The sequence below is a fragment of the Antennarius striatus genome, chromosome 11, assembly GCF_040054535.1.
Source record: "Antennarius striatus isolate MH-2024 chromosome 11, ASM4005453v1, whole genome shotgun sequence".
NCBI lineage: Eukaryota > Metazoa > Chordata > Actinopteri > Lophiiformes > Antennariidae > Antennarius > Antennarius striatus.
This window is the reverse complement of record NC_090786.1, coordinates 7,607,053-7,628,625: the sequence shown is the minus strand read 5'-3', so window position 1 is coordinate 7,628,625 and position 21,573 is coordinate 7,607,053. Positions and strand designations below refer to the sequence as shown.

The 21,573-nt window shown below is 39.3% G+C and overlaps 1 protein-coding gene across 1 annotated transcript; it reads left to right on the top strand.

Moving 5' to 3' along the window:
* The first annotated feature begins 1,335 nt into the window (after nucleotides 1–1,335).
* On the top strand, nucleotides 1,336–18,567 carry rgs17 (regulator of G protein signaling 17). Its single transcript, XM_068328193.1, has 6 exons — nucleotides 1,336–1,494; nucleotides 5,193–5,559; nucleotides 8,495–8,625; nucleotides 12,093–12,167; nucleotides 12,249–12,480; nucleotides 12,694–18,567. The coding sequence occupies exons 2-6, from the start codon at nucleotides 5,557–5,559 to the stop codon at nucleotides 12,880–12,882; spliced, it is 630 nt and encodes a 209-aa protein (XP_068184294.1). The 5' UTR covers nucleotides 1,336–1,494; nucleotides 5,193–5,556; the 3' UTR covers nucleotides 12,883–18,567.
* Nucleotides 18,568–21,573: the final 3,006 nt, after the last annotated feature.

The window sequence follows — 21,573 nt, the reverse complement described above, 5'->3', positions numbered from 1 at the left end:
TGTTTCACATCATTACTGACATCATTTCAGAGTGAATTCTATAAAATCGTAGGAGTAAACACTCACTTTTCTCCTATGAACCAATCAGACCCCTCAGGTCATGTGGGATAGCTTTTCTTTCTGATCCAGGAATTAAAGTTTTATGTTCTAGCTCAATGAATTGCTTGGTCTACATGTAGAAACAATATTGTAACTCTCATCCAAAGGGAAGAAAATTAATAAAATTGTCTCCAAATATAAAAAACAATCACATGTGGGATTAATTCAATTCTTTGTAAAATTATGTCTTCAAGTGTATTCCTCATTCATGTATTCATTCAGTTTCTGTACCACTTCCTCCAGTTTCGCTGGTCACGGGGGTTGCTGGAGCCTATCCGAGTGGACCTACTGACATGGGAGGAGAGGGGGGGTTCTCCTAACACACTGCCTATGCATAACGGCAATTGTATTCTACTGTATTACAGTGATCTATTGTTACATTGAATGACACAACTCTATCCCTAGAGTACAACCACAGTTGTATTTTTGTATTATTAAATGAAGACAAGTCCAGATGTTCTGGACAGATTTGGCAAGTCCTATTCTTTATTCAAAGTCAAAGTCAGCTTTAGTACCAAATGTACCACATATGCACGACACACAGCACAGATGAAATTGCAGTCCTCTCTGACCCATGGTAAACAGGCAGTACAACAAGCAGTACAACACAGACAGTACATCAGACAGTACAGCAAGAAGTATTAGACGAAACACGAGGGGTGGTAAACATCTCTATACACTTCTTAATTAATAGGGGAAGTGACGTGTGCGGTGTCCCTGAGTTGATGGGGGGAGAGAGAGATAGGTAGTCAGGTGCTGGGGAGAGGGCAGGGCAGTGTGAGGGTAGAGTTCAACATTATTCATACATTTATAATATTTTTGTCAGATCAGAATAGCCTTATGGCTCTAGACCAAGGTCCTTAATACAGCAACAGTAGTCTAAAAGTAAGTGGTAGGAAGGCAGTGTTAAGATATTGAAACTGGCCTGATATGGTTCTGAATGAATTACAGTATTCGGAAAAACATACTCACATAGGACATTAACATACTTTCGGGATAAACAATGGACATCTAAAAAAAAAGGAATATACATTTGAAGAAAAATCTATTTCCATAATTAGGACATTTTTATAACAGGCTCATTTCCCCATATATAGCAGTACAGTATAAAGGTCCTGATGGATGCTTTGGAACGTACTTTACTCTTAACCCGGAGGAGTAACGCGTCCGCATCTCCTCACCAACCTCAGCCGAGAGGCAGCGGCGGCAGCGCGCATGCGCGGTGCATCCAGGGGCTCGGCGGCGTTCGGTGCTGAAGTGGGGCGGATGGCTGAAAAACAGCGTCGATGGACGTTTCACCGCGGGATTCCCCATCAGCGATGCCGTTAGACACGTGTCTGGACATTACATTTTCACATCTATCATCGTAAGAAACTGACAAACCAACAGAAAGGGGTAAGACGCCGATTATTTCTCACAAGCGCTTCACACGGTCCGGCTAACATACGCTAGCACGACGCTAGCTGCTCCTCAGCTGATACCACCTCATCTCGCTGGGAGAGATAGCCGATTCCACACTGGTGGCTAGCGCTAGCAAGCAAAAAGTGGGTGGTATTTGAATTGTGAAAAATGTCGGTGCGGCAGTCGGAGCTCTGCAACTCTTACTCTTAATGGCGTTATCACCCTGTGGTGCCAGCTGAAAGCGGGATCTGCTCTGCTGTGCCCGGAGGGCTGCAGCTGCAGGGCTCAGATGTTTAGGACAGCTGCTAGAGAAACAACTCTAGACAGACAGCCCAGCAGCTAGCCGCGGAGCTAACACCACAGAGAGGCTGGGGACAGAGAGGGTTCCTGTATTTTATCTGACAGTATGATCGGGCCTTCAAGAAGATGCAGCAAATCAACGAATGCATGAACATGCAAACTTCCAACACTTTACAGGTGATCTTGCAGCAGCTTTGAATGATCGTGCTGTTACGAATTGGAGAGATACTTATCATATACACAGCCGAGGTAGCATCCACTCTACAGACTTTCTGTTGCAGCTCTTTTTTTTTTCTTTCTCTTCTGAATATTTCACCTATAAATCTATCTTATAAATCTATATTTAAGAAATTGAATCTCTAGTCTCAACTGTCCAGGAGCAGTTAAACAACATAAAATGATTTCTGATTGCTGTGGTACATTGTCATTACCTTACAACAATGCACAATACTGTAATACTGTATGTCAGAAACCTGCCAGCAGAATGGGGCAAAACAGCAACTCTATTTCCCCTCTTGATGCAGTAGCATTAACAGTTTTCAATGATGAAATCCTCAAATGTTTTATCTTTGACTGTAATTGCAAAACCAAAGGATTTTCCATTTGCAAGTGATATGAAATTAGAAAGAAATCTCAAATGAAAGCTCTAACTAAGTGAACAAGCTGCTTTATTTTTTGGGGAAAAAAAACAACCTCAAAACTTTTTGTCCTTCGTCTGTGACCACCAGGCTTCTTGTTGGATGTCGACCCGTATTTTTGCACACAGCTATGAAAAGTCATTCATTACAGACGAAAGATATTAAAAGAACACTTTTGTTGTAAAACCAGTTTAAACAGGCATAACCAGATATTGAACCGCAGCTGAAGAAGTGAATGGTTTTACATTATTGCAGTATTAATCCTGTGTTCTTTCTTATAAGGGACAGATAGTAAATCCATGTCAGGTCTTAGTTTTGATGTTTGCCACAATTTCTCTCCCATGTTTGAGAAAAAAACTACATTCAATTCTCAAGCAAGGCATCCCAGAAATAAAACAGACTACACTTTCAAATCCATCGCGTGGGACTGTTACATGTGAATGAACGTCTGTTATGTAAAAGCGCACTGCCAAAGGAGTTCACACTGAGCTGAGCAAGCCTATCACCACCAGAGAAGTCCATCTGTATTTCACAGAAAGCCAGAGATCTGGAATCTGGTTTGCTGATGTTCAAAATAAATAAAGCGAAAGCAAGTAACTAAAAGACAAAATGACTGAAATATACCTCTACTTTGAAAGCTACAGGTTTTGTGCCATTATGTCTTCAATTGTGACTATATACTGTATGTATATTTAATGAATTGTATATAATACAGGTAGTCCTCAACATACAAACATTTGGTTTACGAACATTCGGAAATACGAACAAACATGTGCCGCCATATCCAACTACTGTTCTGCAGTTCCCCTTTTTTACCACAGCTCCTGCCAAGCAGCACTGCTGCGTTCACGCATCTCCAGCGCTCAGCTCCCTCTTATTGTTTTTCATTGTCTCTGAGCATCTCAGCACATCAGATTTTGTACCTTGAATAATCTATTTATCATAGATAATAAAGCAAAGTCAAGTGACGATAGTGGTAGTGGTGAAGATCTGTCTGATGACAACTCTGACTCTGACCCACAATAACCCCCCTCCCTCCTATTCCTTCACTCTAAAGGTGTGGTACATGCTAAAGCGCCGTACTGCGGATCAAACAACAGCCGACTCTGGCTGTTGTTTGATGTGCTTAAAAAACTGGTCGAAAGTTCTTTGAAGAGTTTTTTTTTTTCTTCTTGTCTTCAAGGATTCATTTATAAGGAGCAAAAGTTTACCGTGCGTGGATTAATCTGAATTCAAAACAATCAGGTGAAACACGAGTGACGCTTAACGGTAGATGTTGGAACAATGCATACGCATTTTAATCTGATTATATGTTTTTATTCTGATTTATTGTACAGTAACATATTATGTGCCTGTAACGGTTTTCTAGTGATTTTAAGAGTCCAACATTTGTGATAGACCGATGATAAATGGAGTAAAGTGACGTAAACTTGATCATTAGTTTTTGTCTTCTTCTTTTTTTTTAATGACGTATAGTCGAAAACAACTTAATTTGAAATGAAGGGTACTTGTATTTTATTTTTTGTGTTGATTTTAGGTCATGTTATTGTTTTTGGTAATTGTTAGTGTATAGTACGATTGTGTTTAGTGTAGAAATGGCATTTAAATTTCTTCAAATGGTGATTATAGATTGAAATTTTAGAAATAACAACTTACGAACAATTTAACTTAAGAGCAGCCTCTCTGAACCGATTGCGGTTTGTTTGTTTTTTCTCATAGTCCATATTCTCTCCCTCTGTCCATCATCTGAATTCTTTTCATGTGTTCACATTTTGTGGAAGCTTGGATACTTTTTTCACTGCCATCTTGTGGACATAAAAAAGACGCATTGACGTGTGTGGGCATTGAATGTTGGAGCAGACGTGTCTATTTTCACATATGAATGGAGTATAAATAAGCCATAACGTAGCAGCGTCAGTCTGATGTGAAATTGACATTTGACTCAAGCAGTGCTTCATAAATTACAAGATAAGATGTCCAAAATCCTTATTAGAGGTGCACCAATAGCACTATCATTTTTGAATGTTGGTCAAACAACAGGCTCGGTATTTATGAGAAGACCAGTGTTTATGAAATAATAGCCTCATTCAAAATGAAAATAGTTACATCTTAAAGGTCGGATGTTCCTCAGCTCTTGTCATTCACGTGCAAGGAATGTAAGTGAACTGCATAGAACGGTTTCTCTGACATGCTCTAATGGGCATGCATAATGTATAAGAAATAATTTCCATAAAATCACATTACTAGCATAAAAATTATATCAAATTGTACTGTTAGAATAATATATGACATTTTATAGAGAGTTTGTACAGTTTTTCCAGACCTGATAAATTTGATCCAGTTGCAGATTTTTATCTGCATGTGTGACCAAAATGTCATGCGCTGGTGCTGTATAGTTTCTCTAGCTTCCACAAGGGGGAGACAAAGTTCCAAGTCAATGGTTGAGAGGATGAATCTTGTGTGTCTCGTGGAACGTTTTAGCTGTTTACATTCAAAGTTTCACATTTAAGTATGGTAACCTCTTCCTGTCTTCCTTCTCTGGTCAGTACTCAAACTAAACGACCAATCAAAGGAAATAATCAGCCTATCATATCAGAGGTCTGAAAGGTCATCACAAATGTAGGCTGTGCAACCGACGGATGTGTTCTTACGTGTAGAGTTTCCCAGTGTTTAATATGAATTGCTATTCTGGTAATAGACCAGATTGGTTGAGTTGTGATTTTGAATGTAAAATCTTTCTCGTCTGCTCTTCAGATGCTGTACTTGGACCGCTCCCTGTCCTCACAAGCCCACAAATGACCACTTCACCAAAATCCTAGGCGACGACAGCAAGTGAAGCAAAAAGAAGCAGAAAAGTAAAAAGGACAGATGGTGGTAACATTTCTCCTCAGCCTCCAAACTGCTTTGTGTCTGTCGATCAGGGATGGTGAGAACAGAAACCTTTGTTCACTGTGGTGAAAAGAACATTCTTGCCTTGCCCTGCACCTCCAGTGAGCTGAACAGGCGCTCAGACAGTACACCAGTCAGTCATTCCATCAACCAGCCTGCTATCGTCCAGCAACCTATTACCTCACGCCATGACTGCTCATCTGACCGGTTTTTAGGAACTCACTAATTCATGGTATGTTTTGCTTCCAGTATGGCTTTAATGGTTTGTTATGATCTGGTGAAGGCTTTGCCTTTTCCAGTTCACACTATTTAAATAGGATAGGACAAAGACATTTGTAGCTCTGTCCTAATGATGCAACGTATGGCAATGTAAAAACAATTTGGTCAACCTGTCCCCATATAACTCGGATATCTATTGGGTTCTTTTTGGTTACCTTCACTGATGATGATGATGATTGTCATGTTAATGTCCATGGGTCAATGTCAAGGATCACTGGTAACTGTCAGATAGTCTCTGCATGGGACAGGTCATGACTGAAGCTGAAATGTTCGATCCTAAAAATAGGTAAAATGTGTAAACACACACACACAAATTGAAACCGGGACAAACTTTCATCAGGTATGTTTTGAATGGTCGGACTCTGAGCTATCCACAGTATGAAGCACCTCAAAGATTTAAGTGCAAAGCCTAAAGCATCAACGGCAAGCTGAATAAAAACCAATATTGAAGTCATATTCAACCGCAGTTTGAGAATCTGATTGGGCTATTTGTCTCACGTGTTGGAACACAGCCGGCGGCCCCCAGCAGCTGTGTGCTCTGCCATGGTTTATGGTGAACGCCATAATTAGATTTTTAGTCTGTGTGTAGTTACTCTTTCGACGGATGCTTGAAATTATTCACCGGTCGTCCCCTGGCTAATAAACCATTAGTGAAGCCAGGTGGGTTCAGCTTTAGAGAATATACACGATTGGATGAATAGATCGTCTTTCCAACAGCTTTAATATAACGGTCAGTTCTGGAAACGTGGAAAAATGTCATTTGAACACTTCGAATAAACACATTTGCACGGTTTATTTCATTACCTTTGTGTCTTTGTATTTCCACTCCATATTTGCATGTCGTGTAAATGCAGCCTTCGCCTCTGGGTTCAGAACAAAGCCGTACCCTTCCTGGATTTTCCATGGTAGCTGAATAACTGATGGCCACTCCGCTGGTCGGGCAACATCATTTGCATATCAGGCAGGCCGTCTCAGCCTTGCTGTGGATGTCTATCATCATTGTCGTAAATGTGTATGCAGAGTAGAGGGAACCAGAAAGAGGAGAGAAGACTCATCTTTTGGTACACAGTTATTTTTATTTGGAGTTTTTAGTATTTATTGGGTTAAATTTAAACCATGACTCTAGAGGTAAGAGTTCTGCTTCATTCATTGCACTTTTTATTACCAGACTGCATGTCTTAAGTTTATCTTTTTTCACAGTGTTCTTGTGGGAGATAAGACATAGACATCCCAAATTTAAACCCTATTAATTTGTATTATCGCTAGCTTCATGCAGGATCTTATTTCCTGGTGTATGTTTTGGATGCAGCACCTTTCACAGAGCTCTTACAGTGGCAGAAGGACTAGCCAGTCCATTTAGCTCACAATGAGCCAGCCAAGTGCCTTCTATTTTGAGAAAGACGAAAATCGCATTAGCAGACTGTACTCCGTTCAGAAGCGTCGTTTCAGGCAGTTGTAACCTTTTTACCTGCAAGGTCAAAGCCGTTGGTGTATTCACCTTCAAAAGCGTCTCCAAACCCAGTCAATCACTGATGTCGGATCGTCCACCGTCATGGGGTGACAATCAGGGTTTCTCATGAAGGAACTCTTGGAAAGGACAAGTTGTTTTTGCTCTTCTTCCAAATGTCTAAATGTTGGCAGCAGCAGGAGCAGCATAGGAAGCTTTTAATATAATGGGTTCTCTTATGTACTGTCTGGAGTGTAACATCCTGAGTTCACATCACATTAACAGGAGATCTCCTCGTTCAGTAGTCGGTGAGCAGGCTGGTGACGATTCATCAGGGCAGTTCATGAATGAATGACCGAATAGCTAGAGTCCTTTGGCCTGGCTTGGCTTGGCTGGCGTCACCATAGTAGGGTTACTGACTTTGCGTTTAGCACTGCCTGACTCTTTGCGTGACCCATCACTCGGTTCGGTCCAGCTTAATGCATTACGATAGCCGGCTCTTCAACGCCTCGAGCCAAAGCAGATGTAACAGGTCTTGAATAGCCTCTCTGTCCAGCAACTGAACACTTGATTCTATCACTTCCTTTTTCACGTATTCTCCAACAGATAAAGCTTTATAAAGCCACACTACCCTGGTTTAGAACGCAAGTTTCAATGAGGGCTGCACTATCCATGTCCATATTTTTTTATATTAGAGGAGCTGAGTGGAGCTTTATGAAATGACACACAAGTCCATTCTTTTGTGCGCAGATTTTAGTTCAAAAGTTTTTAAAAATTTGAGACAAATTCACATTGTAATTAATGTGTAACTTGATAACTGGTTAATGATTTCATTTCAGTAATTTTTCAAACAAGTAATAGGAGAGTAAATTGAAGACCTGAGTTTGAGGTGAACTAAAAGATTACCCTAATCTCTAAAAGAATTTTAAAAATGTGTATTTATGTGTTTGTTTTTAAATATTTGTTTATCTGTTTATCAAAGGTCTTTCCAATTTAGAATATAGTGTATTTTAATTATGACATCAAGTATGATATTTTGTTAGAACCCACAGGCAATCTAGACTAAAGGAGCACTTGGGTCCAGACGAGTTGCGTCGACGTGAAGTCATTAGGATAAATCATCTGGGAATGAAGAGAATCCAAAGAGCCTTGGATGCTCATAGTCCCCAGAGAATGTATCCTGATTAATTTTAAACTAGCGCTCTTACTGGACATGTTGCATGTGCGTGACTTTGTGTCATTATTACACATGGGCTTCTACAGAAGGCGAAGTGTAGATGCTGTTCTGCCGTCTGTCGAGCCCATGTGTTTCAATCTATAGGACCCTAATGATGAATAATGTAAGAGACTATGGCTGACACTGCATTCACTGGTATATTATTATTCCATCAGCTCTATTTAACTGACTTATTTTTTTCATCTCCGTGTGTCCACTTTGAAGCCCTGGAGTGTGAGTGGAGTGGAGATGAGAAAAAGGCAGGCAGCACATATCGAGGCCCCACCCCAGGCCCCTGGACAGCCCCGACCCAACACCTGCTGCCTCTGCTGGTGCGGCTGCTGCAAGTGTCTTTGGTAAGAAAATACTGTACTATAAAAATATATACTCGGTAGGGACAGCCAGATATCGCCCAGGGTGGTTGTCAGGTGGACTGTAGCTCAGGATAAAAGTCCTCTATTTAAAACAGCCGATGTGGAATAGTCTTTTTTATTTCTAATGATTAGCCTCCGGAGTATATGATCCAAACCAGCTCTATAACAGCACACTGTACACTATATAAGTTATATAAACTAAAAAGAAATTGCTGCATTCCTGCCTATTTAAATCATTACATCATTTCTGTTTTATTTATTATCTGATTCTGAACAATGTTTTTTTGGGGGGAATATTACCGAATGCTCTCTGCTAAATCTGTCTGAGTCATTCTTCAAACATGTCAAGATGCACATGTGTACCTTCTTAAAGCGTCCGCTCTGGCCGGTAACAGAATCCATTACCCCCAAATTGAAACTCCCAAGCTGGCAAAATATTGGTGCCGTGTTATGAGGATGCCGCTAATAAAGCTGTATATACATTGGATTCACATTTATTATTATATTTAGAAAAAAAGAAATTTTTGTGCTGGTTTTGTCGTTTTATTTAGTTGTATTTATCCGCTACAGATGACATTATACGTCAGGAAACCAGACTTCCAGGGTACCAAAACATAGCAGGGTGGGGGGAGTGAATGAATCATTGTATTCAGCTACTGAATGGTGAATGTGCTGTTTCTCTCACCACTCCATCTGAAGTGGCGGCAGCTTGTGGACTTGGCCTGCAGTGAGTGCCCTGCTGTGTGTTTTTCAATCAGATGCTGGTGTCAGATCTCCAGAATGAGCTGTCTCCAGTCTGTGTTTATTTATTTTAGTGTTCAGGATGTAATGGGATGGAGTGGGATTGGGGGGAGAGGGGTTAGGGAGGTCGTTTCAACGCAAGTTAGTTTTGAGTTGCATGTGAATCATTGAACCAATGGGTCAAGCAGTATAGGTGGTGTTTTATGGACGCTGATTAGTTGCTTTCTATTTCCACCCACACATCAAAACAGCTATGAAAAAACCCCAGAATTCTTATCCCATTTCTGCCACACAATAGGGACTTTGACAAGAGACAGCTTGAGGAGGCAAAGTGAAGACATAAAAATAGTCTGCTCAGAGGGGGTGGCATCGTGGGCACACCCAGTTTGACTGGGCTTCATTAAACAGAAAGTCATGAGTGTTTCAGAACGGTTTTAAATAGAGCGGTGTGCTTCTATCACATTTCTAAATGTGACAACATTTCCTATAGACCGTAAATGAAAGCTCACATTGATGCAGCTAGATGGTGGGTGCAAATGGATTGATATGTGGGATGTATTTTCATTACTAATGTACAAGTAAACCTAAACCCTCAGACGTAGCTCTATATTAAAAACCCTTTTTGCCTTAACATCTCACTGTGCTGTATTGAACTGTCTGGCCAAACACCAGCATCCAGGGAAGCTTCGCAGGGACCTTCACACAAGAAAAAAAGAGGTCTTCAGAATCCACTTAGAGACATGTGTGGCTGATGCTTTGTTGGTAAGCATTTCTGAAGTCACAGGATCCTCTGCTAGTTGGGCCGGCTTGCCCCCAAATGCTTCATACTGGTAGTTAAAAACTTAGATCTCCAACAAGAAAATCAGCCAGGCCAGGAGAGGAAAAAAATAGATATCAGAGAGGGGAAAGGGGAAGACAAGAGGAAGAGAAATGGTGGGTCAGACAGAGATGAAGACAAGAAGGTGTAGAGGCCATAGAAAAGCAGTCAAGAAAATAGCTAAATATGGCTATTGTGGTTAAATATGGCTACTTGAAACAGATTTTTTGATTTATTTCCATTTTTAAAGTTAAAGCTGATAATTTTAGGGCAGCATGGTGGTGCAGTGGGTATCACTGTTGCTTCACAACAAGATGGTCCTTGGTTGGATTCCACTTGGTTGAGTGTGAGTGGGGTTTGTCTTTCCGTATGGCCCTCCAAATGAACTGGCGACATGTCCAGGGTGTGCCCTGCCTCTCGTCCGCAGTCAGCTGGGAATCAGATAAGCGGCTTAAGAGGATTTGATTTCTGATTGTCTTGTATTCAAGGAGATGAATGAATGAGAAGTGTCCGTCGCACTAAGGTGACCCCTTTGTTGTTTGTTCCCTCCATTTTGACTGTAACTGATGAATTAATGTGCATCATGTCAGATTGAATTATTGTAACATTGCATCAACCTACTTACATTACATTAATTCTTGTACTATTTACTATGATTAAAAGATTTTTTGTTGAAAAATGTTAACTATGCAATAATTGAAATTCATCTGCTTCTGTTCAATAAGAATAGAAAAAACTGTTTGAGAGAATATTAACGCTGGATAGAAAAAAGTTTCATTGTGACATAGTGACGGAATGTTAGAATTAGAATCGAGTGACCATCCATTTTGCTTTTTTAATATTTAACAATAGAGATGTGGTATATTTAACAAAACTAACCTTTCTATCAAAACTTCATTGTAACATTTAATATAGACATCACTCACAGATCATACATTTATAATATACTGTACATTAACAGAGTTGCTCCATAGCATTAGCTGCCTCTTGCTGGTGAGCCTTGTCATCATTGCTGGTTGGTTCTTCAGTCTACTCAGAGCCTCTTTCAGCTTCATCATAATGACACACAGGACACACATACTGTGACTGAATTTATATGAATTATTAGCATTAAAATGAACTCTATTCTGAAAGCAGGTGTTTTAGACTTAAGTTGCACCATAAGGCTTCATTTACTCAGCAGCATGCTAGTTTTCTGTCTGTTGGATAATCTGACTGCGCTGATACATTCTTTTATTGTTCTTGAGTGCAAAAATAGTTGCAGAATTTTAAAAATGATGCTGTGAACCTTTTGGTCGGTTTTGGCAAAGGCAAATTTTTTTTCCCCCAAAAGGGAATGTGGTGGTAATTTATGCGTGCTCTATAAGTCAGACAAATATAGACAACATCCAGTTACCGTGACCCCTGAGCGTGACGTCTTTAGAGCCATCAGACCCCTGGAGCTCTTCTGGAGCTACAGAAGTCCGGCTACTTCAAACATACAGAATCTCACATACTCTGTATCCTCCATCATGCAACTGCACAGTGTTTAGCATGACTGACATGTAAATTGTGAACAGCTTTACATAAAGTAAATGTGGCTTCAATCACTACTTTCTGCTGTGCGCATTTTGTAAGTTACAGAGTGAAGTTGATTCATCTGAACATTCTTGAGGATTAGCTCCAAACATCCTTAATAATAGAGGAAGTTAGGTACTTGATTACTTATTTTATAATCAATTTATTCTTGTAGTCTCACCTCAAATGTGTAAATAACATTCACTACATTGATTCTGGTTTGACTACAACTCACCCTCTACAAATTCATGTAGTTATCAAAATGATATTAGTTATAAGTACTTGAAATGTAATGTTTATGATAGGTTATTGTTTTTTCTTATCTCCAATGAAGGACTGAAGACAGGCTGGAGAGGAGTGAACGACAGACCTGCACCAAGATGGACAGTATTGAGACTGCAGAAGAACAGTACGCTTGTTTGTGTCATCAATATTTATGCTTATGTGACTATAATCATCCTCAGTCACGTGTATGTCTTTATTTTTTTAGACATCCCAGTCTAGAAGATGTTCTATCGTGGTCACGGAGCTTTGAGTTGATGCTGCGATCGCTGGAGGGCCGAGAGGTCTTCAGGGAGTTCTTGCGCTCGGAGTACAGTGAGGACAATCTCCTCTTCTGGTTGGCCTGTGAAGATCTGAAAAAGGAGACAAATTCTGCGGTGGTGGATGAGAAAGCCAGAATCATATACGAAGATTATGTGTCCATATTATCACCCAAAGAGGTACCCAAAAGTTATTTTTCGCTTCGAGTCTGTGCGTAAAATAAACTGAACGTATCAGTAAATTAACAGAGATACACACAAGACTCACATCCACAAAAATACAACATGCAATAGCCTTGGTAGCAGCGTTGCTCTCAGGATGTCAGCATTAGTGTGACATTCAGGTCTGTGAACCGCTGTGGTTTATAACTTGTATTTGATTTCCTTAACCAGGTCAGTCTGGACTCTCGGGTAAGAGAAGGAATAAACCAGACTATAGCAGAGCCCAGCAACCTGATGTACGAGGAGGCCCAGTTCCAGATCTACACCCTGATGCACCGCGACTCCTTCCCCCGTTTCCTCAACTCCTCTGTTTACAGAGACCTCCTGGCCAACAGGAGGCGCGTCTGCCTCGACACCTAGTCCCTCCACCCTCTGTCATCGCCATCGTACGCCAACAAGACTACTACTTAAACTTCAAATACTACTATGGTGCCAGAAGTTGGGTTTGGTAAATCTCTTTTGATAGAAAAGACTGAATGACATCCAAGATAGCTGGTTGTTTTTTATTTATATTTTTTAAGAAATTTATATCCAGTTCACCACTGGAGCCAGGTCGGCCTTTGCTGGTTGGTTATTGGTCATTTGAAGACCATTAATGCTGGCTGGCAATAGCAAGTAGTGCTATTGGTAACAGCTGACTGGCCAGCCCATGTGTCAGCCAAAGGCAGCCATCCTGATGGCCAGCTGTTGGTTAACTATGGTCAAGGACTTCTCAGGCAGTGAGGACAGAAACAGAGAGAGACAAAAAGGATGAGCCAATAGTTCATGTACTGTAATATTTAGACCTCTACCTTAACTTTAATTTCCGCTGATGTTTCTCATTCTCATTTTCTCACCATTCCACAGATATACTTTATAATGTTTTCCTTTGAGTTTCTTTACTGTGCAAACACAACACCAAGCTGTTTGTGGGAGTTGTGGCATCTGCCCATTGAACTAGTAGAAGAACTGGCTCTGCATGGAACTCTCTCTCTACAGTAGCTAGACGTAAGCTGCAAACTGCAACCGTTTTCAACATCGAGATGCATTAAGACAGGGAAACTGTCTCTCTCTTATTTTCCATGTTCAGAGAAGGGAAAATGTACACTAGTGTCAATTTAAAGCTTACTGCAGTTTTTCTATTATGGCCTCTGAATCAAAAGGCAGTAGGTTTTTACCCATCCATCCAACCTGTCCGTCTATCCGTCCGTCCCGTTCAAGCACTTTTCTTCTTAAGGTTTCTTTAAGTGGGAGAAGTAAGGGCTAGAATTGTGGTTGGGCAGCTACATGTGTTATTATTACGTATGAACTCTACTCTCCACTGAGAAAATCACAATGCCTTTACATGTAAGAAAAGGCAGCACAAGTGCTGGTTTTCTTGAAAGCAACCAGTTTGTCCAACAATCCCCTTCTTCCCATCTTTTTCACAGCCTGACAAGCACAGGTGCCCAGTGTGGTGAAGGGGGGGAGGGGGGTGCCAAAAAACATTACTCAAAATCATCTTCATTTTTTTTTATTTATTTCTTAACAGAAAAAAGAGGGTAAGCCTGCTTGTGTTGGACGATGAAATTTGCGTGGAAAAAAATCACAGGTACAGCCGGCACCAATATCATTTCACCCCTGGCCTCTTTTCTCTACGGTTGTAGCTTAGATGCTGTATTTTATGGTAGATGACAGTCCCTGGTGTGGATATCAAATGTCAATCTGCAATTTTGTGACCTGAGTGCCAAATTCAATGTCAGTGAAGCTGTGAAGAGATAACAACTGTGACTTGTCACCAGACGGTACATTTTGGTACACGTCTATCTCTTCAGCAGACGAAGCTAGGACAGTGTTTGGTAGTTCAGTTTGTTGCCAACCATTGGAAAAGTATTTTATTTATATATTGTTTACCAGAGATAGTGAATGGGGTTGGTCAGATAATGCTAAACAGCAAATGTGATGGGCTAGTAAAGAACTTTGAATTACCACAAGCCAAGCCTTTCTGCGACACTAAGTGTCAGCATGCTGAAGGCAAGTGGTTCGCATGCTAGTGCTGGCCACGCCAATCTGCCCCCGCCACCCCCACCCCCCCACTGCCATCCCTTACACAACTCTGGTTTGTTTTTTTCAAACCTGACTTTGACAGCATGCGATGATAACAGCAATGTGTGTACGTGTTTGGTACAGTTTGGTACACACTTCACTGGCAACAAAAAAAAAAAATGTAAAAAAAATAAAAAAATCAAATGTCCCACTAACATTTCGAAAGCATATAGAAGGACATTTTATGACAGTGTGAACATTTTGAACATGAGTTTTGTTCTTGGATGTGCAGTAGAAAGTGCATGAGTGCAGTGGATGTTTTCTGTTTTAATGAACCGGGCCTCCACGTTTATTCGTTATGTCACATGATAGAAAGAAGACGTCTCGCATTAGGAGTCTTTAAGTGTCAATGAAAGGTGCCGCCACTCATTGATAAATGTAGGCATCATTGTGCCATCTTCTTTAACTTGAAGTAATTGTGCCAAGTTTGGCTCAAATTAAATGGACGAGTAGAGTTTTCAGGATGTCTAGTTAGACTACTGAAGTGCAATTGGATGTCGTCAGTGATTATAGATCCCACTCTGCTAGATTGTTTTTTAATTGTCCGAAGGTTATGTAGTGAATTACTAAACATGGGCACTTTGTGGGATATTAGAAATATTTCAATGCATTTGCAAGTTTTTACAGATTTATTTTCACTTGCAACAAAAAACTAGGTGAAGCTACCAGTTCAAAACCATCAACTCATCAGTAATATGAGTATGTTTGCTTTGTTGGAAATATTCTATCTTAAATCTATGGCAATACAGTTCTCTTCTATAGTTGACATTGACTGGCTGCTTTAATGAAGAGCTGAGCATGCATGCTCTCAGTTAGATCAGAAGCAGAGGAAGACAGGCTAATTATCCAAATCTGGTAGTGAATCATCAATGTCACGCTCGCATTCAATTTCCAGGAAATGCAAGCATTCCAGATGCTGTATTTGAATAACTTTGTTTGATTTATTTGAGTCAATCAAAGAATGCCCGTTTCTCACAAAGGCCCTGTTCCCCTTTGCAGACGAGTCAAGCTGCATCGGGGGGACAGTCACAGTACAGTTGTTTCCTGGATGCTGAGTCTGTACAGACACAAGAATGTTTCACTAAGAACCAGAAGTCATGGTGCGTTTTGAAAAAAAGTTTACATTTATTAATTGTAAGATGTCTTTTACCTTATTAAATACTTGTAACGGTGGAGAGCTAGTTGTCCACAGCTTGAGCAGAGATACCAGCGGGTTTTTTCAGGCTTGTAAGAAACTCTGCCCCTCACACACTCTGTTAGCACTTCACAGGGTTTACAGGACAGACTCACAACCCCCAGTAACAGTGTTTTACAGGGAGGACAGCAATTTGCAGAAGGATTCCCACTTTCATTCTCTCCTATCAATTTATAGTGACTTTGACACAGAGGGGAGGAAAGTCCACATTTGTTTCTTTTTAGTTACTGCATTTAAATTGTGGGGTTTAACATGTGACGATGATGTGAAGTCATGCGGTGTCATCGCTGGGTTTAGATTTTTGTCTTTTAAATTTCAATAGGTACCAAGTGAGTGTGCTGTAGACAATAGCAGTGGTTTTGTTGTCTGAAAACAAGGTTAGAGCTGAAGTTTCTGGGGCAGAGGAGATTTGCGAAGCTCCGGCCTTACTGATGCGGTTTTTTTGTTATTTTATTTATATACATACATATATAATATCAACAACAAACGTCTCTCTAGGCTTTTCACTACCTCTCATGTTGGTTAATTTATTTCACATCTAGTTGTCAATGTTTAAAGTGGTTTTTTTTTTTTTTTTTTTTTGGTTTGTTTGTTTTTATTTAGATGTACTTGAAGCCCTAACACTGTAAACAAAAATGTGCACAGATAAATGACTATGTATACGACAGGAGGAGGGGTTAAAGAGAGCTCATCTTAGTCAAAAAAAATTTTTTGTTTGTATGTGTTTGTTTATAATTGTGTTCAGCTGAACTAGATTTTACATCTCTGTAAAGAATTCAGGAATCCACTGTCTAAGGGCTAATCCCATTTTTGCCTATGCAAATCTGTTACTGTGGGTGAGCTGGGAAAGGGCGAGCTACCGCACCTTTCATCTATTTAAGATGGACTATGGTTTACATTGCCCCTTGCTGATATTCTTCAATCTTATTCAGCAAAAATGTACATTTATTTTTGTTTCTATAGAATATATAGATATATAATTATATATATATATATATATATATATACACACACACACACAAACATGAAAAAATAGCGTATGCCTTCATGATGGTGATAAAGAAACATTGCTGAAAACAAATAAATGTGTTATTTGACATTATGTGGCGTGTGCTGGAGTCTTGGTGAGATGATGTAGGTAATTGAACTGGTGGTTGAACGACAGAAGAAAAATCATTTCTCATGCTACAACACCAGTAGCTCATCCTGTGCAGTATTTCCTTACTGAGGGGATAAAAAAAACAAAAACTTTATTTAAGGAGCAACCACTTTATGATGTTATGCTACACGTATTGTTTTGCAGTCCCAGCCTGTGAGTTAACGAAGGTATCTGAACCACACAGGACTTCTTCTGTCGTCTTTAATTTTGCTGTTCAGTCATTTCAGACAATGTCCCGTAAGACAAACAAAGGCCTTTGTTTCCGCATGTGACAATTAAGGTATAAGAGAAAATGATAAAGCATATAAGAGTAGCACAAGTAGCGCAGAGTGTAGTCATAAAGTCACAAACTTTGGGTTTTTTTTCTTTTCACAGCAAGATGTTTGTTAAATTTGCTGACATGAGCTGCTACAATCTAATAGTCACACCATACCATGTGAAGCAGCAGTGTGACAACATCTGTGAGTAAATGCTTAATAGAGCAAAATTGCATTTTACTGTTAGTTCATTATCACTATTTGTTTTTACAGTCAGAATGTGTTGTTGCTTAATTCAAAAGTTACCGTCTCACTTGAGGGGCTGACTTGAAAACCTGGAAATAACTCAATCACATTTATAAACAATAATTAAAGGTACACTTTCCATGAAGTAGTAAACATGATGATTATATATTTGTGTTACTTGTGAGTGGGCTCTGCACAGCTATTATGAATTTGTAAGCAAATGAGTGCAGAACCATGTAATCGGCATACTGTAGCAACTTCACTTTCTAGTCTTCGACTACTTGTTCAGCGTCCAGTCGAGTTATGACGATGTTAATACAACAGCAGTGATGCAGAATTCATCAGATAAGGGTGTTTTTTTTACAACATGCTACACTCAAATGATGCAGGACGTAAGACCAGTCAGTAATGAGTTAAAAGACCATTCTTTCTCAAGTTTTATGAATTATTTTGCTTTTGTACACAAAAAAAAATCCCCCAAGAATGAGAATAGGAGAGTTGATGTATAGATTTTCTGACAGTTCCTCTTGGTGCATCATGGGTAAAGATACGGGATTATTTACTGATGATGTTTTCAAACCTGCTTTGTGTTTTCTCTCAATATCATTCGGTGCCTCTGCTTCATAACAGACCTCAAGATCACTTTGTGTTGTTGTTCTCTTGGGCTCTCACTTCCTTCTTCTTAACATTGTTAATAGCTGTAAAAAAAAAAAAAAAATCACACTGATGTTCCTGCTACACGAACACTGTCACTCTTATATTATCTCTTCTGAACCACATCCAGAGGTGTTTGTGCTACTTGAGGAAGGAGCTTATGCTTGTTCAGGCACTGGTAAAAGTTGGCTTTCAACAATTTTAGGCAATCACTTTTCTCTTTATTGATTTCGATGCCTAAAACCTCTTGGTTTTTGTCATGCCTTTGTAGACCGGCGTGGAGAGATGAGCCACAAGTGAAAATAAAGAATTTTACTGTCACTTTAGGTGACTAAGAAACTGTCATTTTTTCTATTGAGCATGCTTTTTGCTAAGTAAACTAAATAATTCAGTTATTTGCTATAAACAATACTGTATGAGTATGTATTCAAGTACTGCAGTATGCAGACAATTAAAAATTTTAGAAACTCTTTTGAGAGGTTCCTATTTTTCTCCTAGTACGTGTCTCACTATTATTGACAGATATGATTTCTTACTTGTTTTCAGTGTCTTATTAATTGCCAGAATAACTAAATGACCCTGTTTGTGCTACTAAATATAGACTCTGGTTGGTTATTTCTAAGTGCATGAATTCAGATTCAATTTTACTAGGTCAGTACTCGTTGAATGATTTTTTTAATCAAGAGTATGGACAGTTGGGCTAAACTTTTCACTATTGTTTCCTGGTTGCTCGACAGCTTATAATGTGAGATCCTTACTGTTTTATGAACAAAGAGGCAGTTTAGATTTTAGCTTTTTCTTTCTTTGACGTTTGCCTCAGCAGGGCTCAGTGGCTTTTCTTGCAGAGCGACACGTTTCCACCAAATGTGACCTCTAGTTTTTCAGATCTAGAAAAGACCGCCAAAGTACAGTTGAGCTTCCTCCAATATCTTAGAGCGCTCCTGCCTGCTCAATGATCAGACTGACTTTTCATAACGACTTTGAATAGTGTGCAGGTGGATATTTAATCATTTATCTTTAGGCACTGTCTGAGGTGCCCTGATCTCCAGGAATCCCTCAAGTGTAGCACTGAAAAGACTGTTATTAGTCTTGACGAAACACTGTCCACCACTGTAGAGCACCACAGGGACTCAACTCATCTCATTTTATGGGCATGTGGATCTCTGATTAAAGACAAAACTAGAACAATGGTGAACAGTTTGCTGTTGGCAAATTATCGCTAAAAATATGATTGTGTTTGGGAGTTGTTACATCTGCCATTTTAAGAAATTCTGTAATTCACATTCTAGCCCAGAGTTAGATGAGAGCACTGAGCTAGCTGCTAAGACTAACACAATGGAGTCACTATCAGGATTCCTTTTGCTTTTGAAGCAGATTTATACTGTTTTGTTTTCATGTAAATGTAATACTTTTTTTTTTTTAATTTCACATCAGTCATATGGATTATCATCACTTTCTGATGCAGTTTATAGACATAGGAAGTAGTGGACAGCTGATTGGCTGCTGGCTAAAGCATCATATCTTCAGCTAATTCTCAGCAAATGACTAAGCCGATTTCACACATGTCAAGTGGCCTTTTGAATGAATTATTTCAAATCATTTGTTTTTTGGAAAGAAGTAAATACATTGCTGATAGGAATTAGCCTGGAGGAGTGACCAATGCTACTGAATCACAACAGGGCTTATTTATAGGATAGCATGTGCCAAAATGACCTATCCTACCTTCTGTTTCAGTACAAAGGGGTTAAAAATAAAAAAAAAATTATTTAAAACCACATGTATCATTGAGCTTTGGTTAGCTGTCTCTTCACATTGCTCATCATTGGTTTGTGTCATTTCTCTGAATCATCCATAAACGTCTTTATGATCATGTAACCAACAGACCCGAAGACCTTTCAGGCGGGCACTGAACATTTCTGACCGATGTGGATCACACACCACCACATCAGATCCAACTGAAATTGTAAATTGTCTCACAAAAAAAAAGAAAAAGTTCACCTCTCTACTGTAACGGCAAATTTACTTGAGTCATTATTTTATGTTGAATCTCAACACCTTCGATCCATCAGCATCAACGTTCATGAGTTGCCGTCACCTCAACGACGTGTTCAGTTGTATGTTTTTATCTACAGTTCAGTCTCTGTCTTTGTTTACATGATGACATCTTGTATTGAGATAAAACTCCAATCTGTGTTTACTGCCCTTGGATATCTGTAATTTAAATAGTGCTGCTAGAGGAAGAAATCTAAATGTAACAACTTACAATAAATACTTAATAGATTTTTGCCAGGTGTGTTTTTCTTATCCAGCAGATACACTGTAAATACACTGAAATCCCATAAGTAAAAATAGAAATGTGTCTCTTATTTGGTCAATCAACTATGCCTGGAATATTATTTTTTGGTGAAAACTGCCTCAGACACAAGCATATTAATACACACGATATGCAATGCAGTGTTAACTTACTGAAGTGCACTGGAATGTTAAAGCTAGACTGACCTGACAGGCCAAGTGATTGAGGGTCCCGATACAATCTCAGACATAGGATTGTCTTATCAGCGTCTGAAAATCATCGTGTGAACATTTAGTTTTTCATTACTAATGCACTTCTCACTATGAAGTGTTTTTTATTGAAGAAAAAAAAAAACAGATCACACAGTAAAGAGTCATTATTGATATTATTACTACTACTGTTATCAGTTTTTTTAATAAAACATAAAACAAAACTTCCATTTCCAATTGTTGAAAGTAAAAATATTCCCTTGTGAAATATTTCCAGATCGACTACAATTTGTGCAAACATTTCTTAATTGATGTATAGGCAACCACTGATAGTGGCAATTACCTCTGTTTTTCTTTGAAAGTCACCATCTTTCTGATGTCTTTGTGAAATTTTGGATTTGTCACAATTGCAGTGAATTTGCTTGAGATGTTCTTGTTCCCATCAGAGCTGATCTTTTAACCAGGTTTAAATCATAGCCGTGAACAACTGCAGCCTCCCAAAGCAACAAGCATTGCTTTAGGGTCTTCGTCTTGTTAGCAGACACTTGACAAATGGTGTCAATATGCTGAGAATGACATTCAATAAGGCAGCATAAGCCAGAAATTCTGAATTATGAGATGGCCGGGGCAACTTCCACCACCCTCCAGTTTCAAGCAGTAAAAAATAAAACAATTAAATATGTATGAAGTTTGTTTTTATTTATTCAGTTACCACTTGATGCTTTCTCCCAAACTGAAAGTATGAATAAAAGCTTCTGTCGACTAAGTTTCTAGGTAAATATGAATATTTTATTTGTTTGCTTTAAAGGTAGTCAACTGTAAATAAATTGAGTCTAAAAAACATTAAAACCTTGTAAAATCTCTCCATGTCAACAGGAATGAGCTTAGGAATAAAAATATTTTGCAAATTTGCAAAGGTGGCAAGTAGCTTTCATTCAACGACATCAGCGTTTTGTTGAGCCCAAAAATGTGCA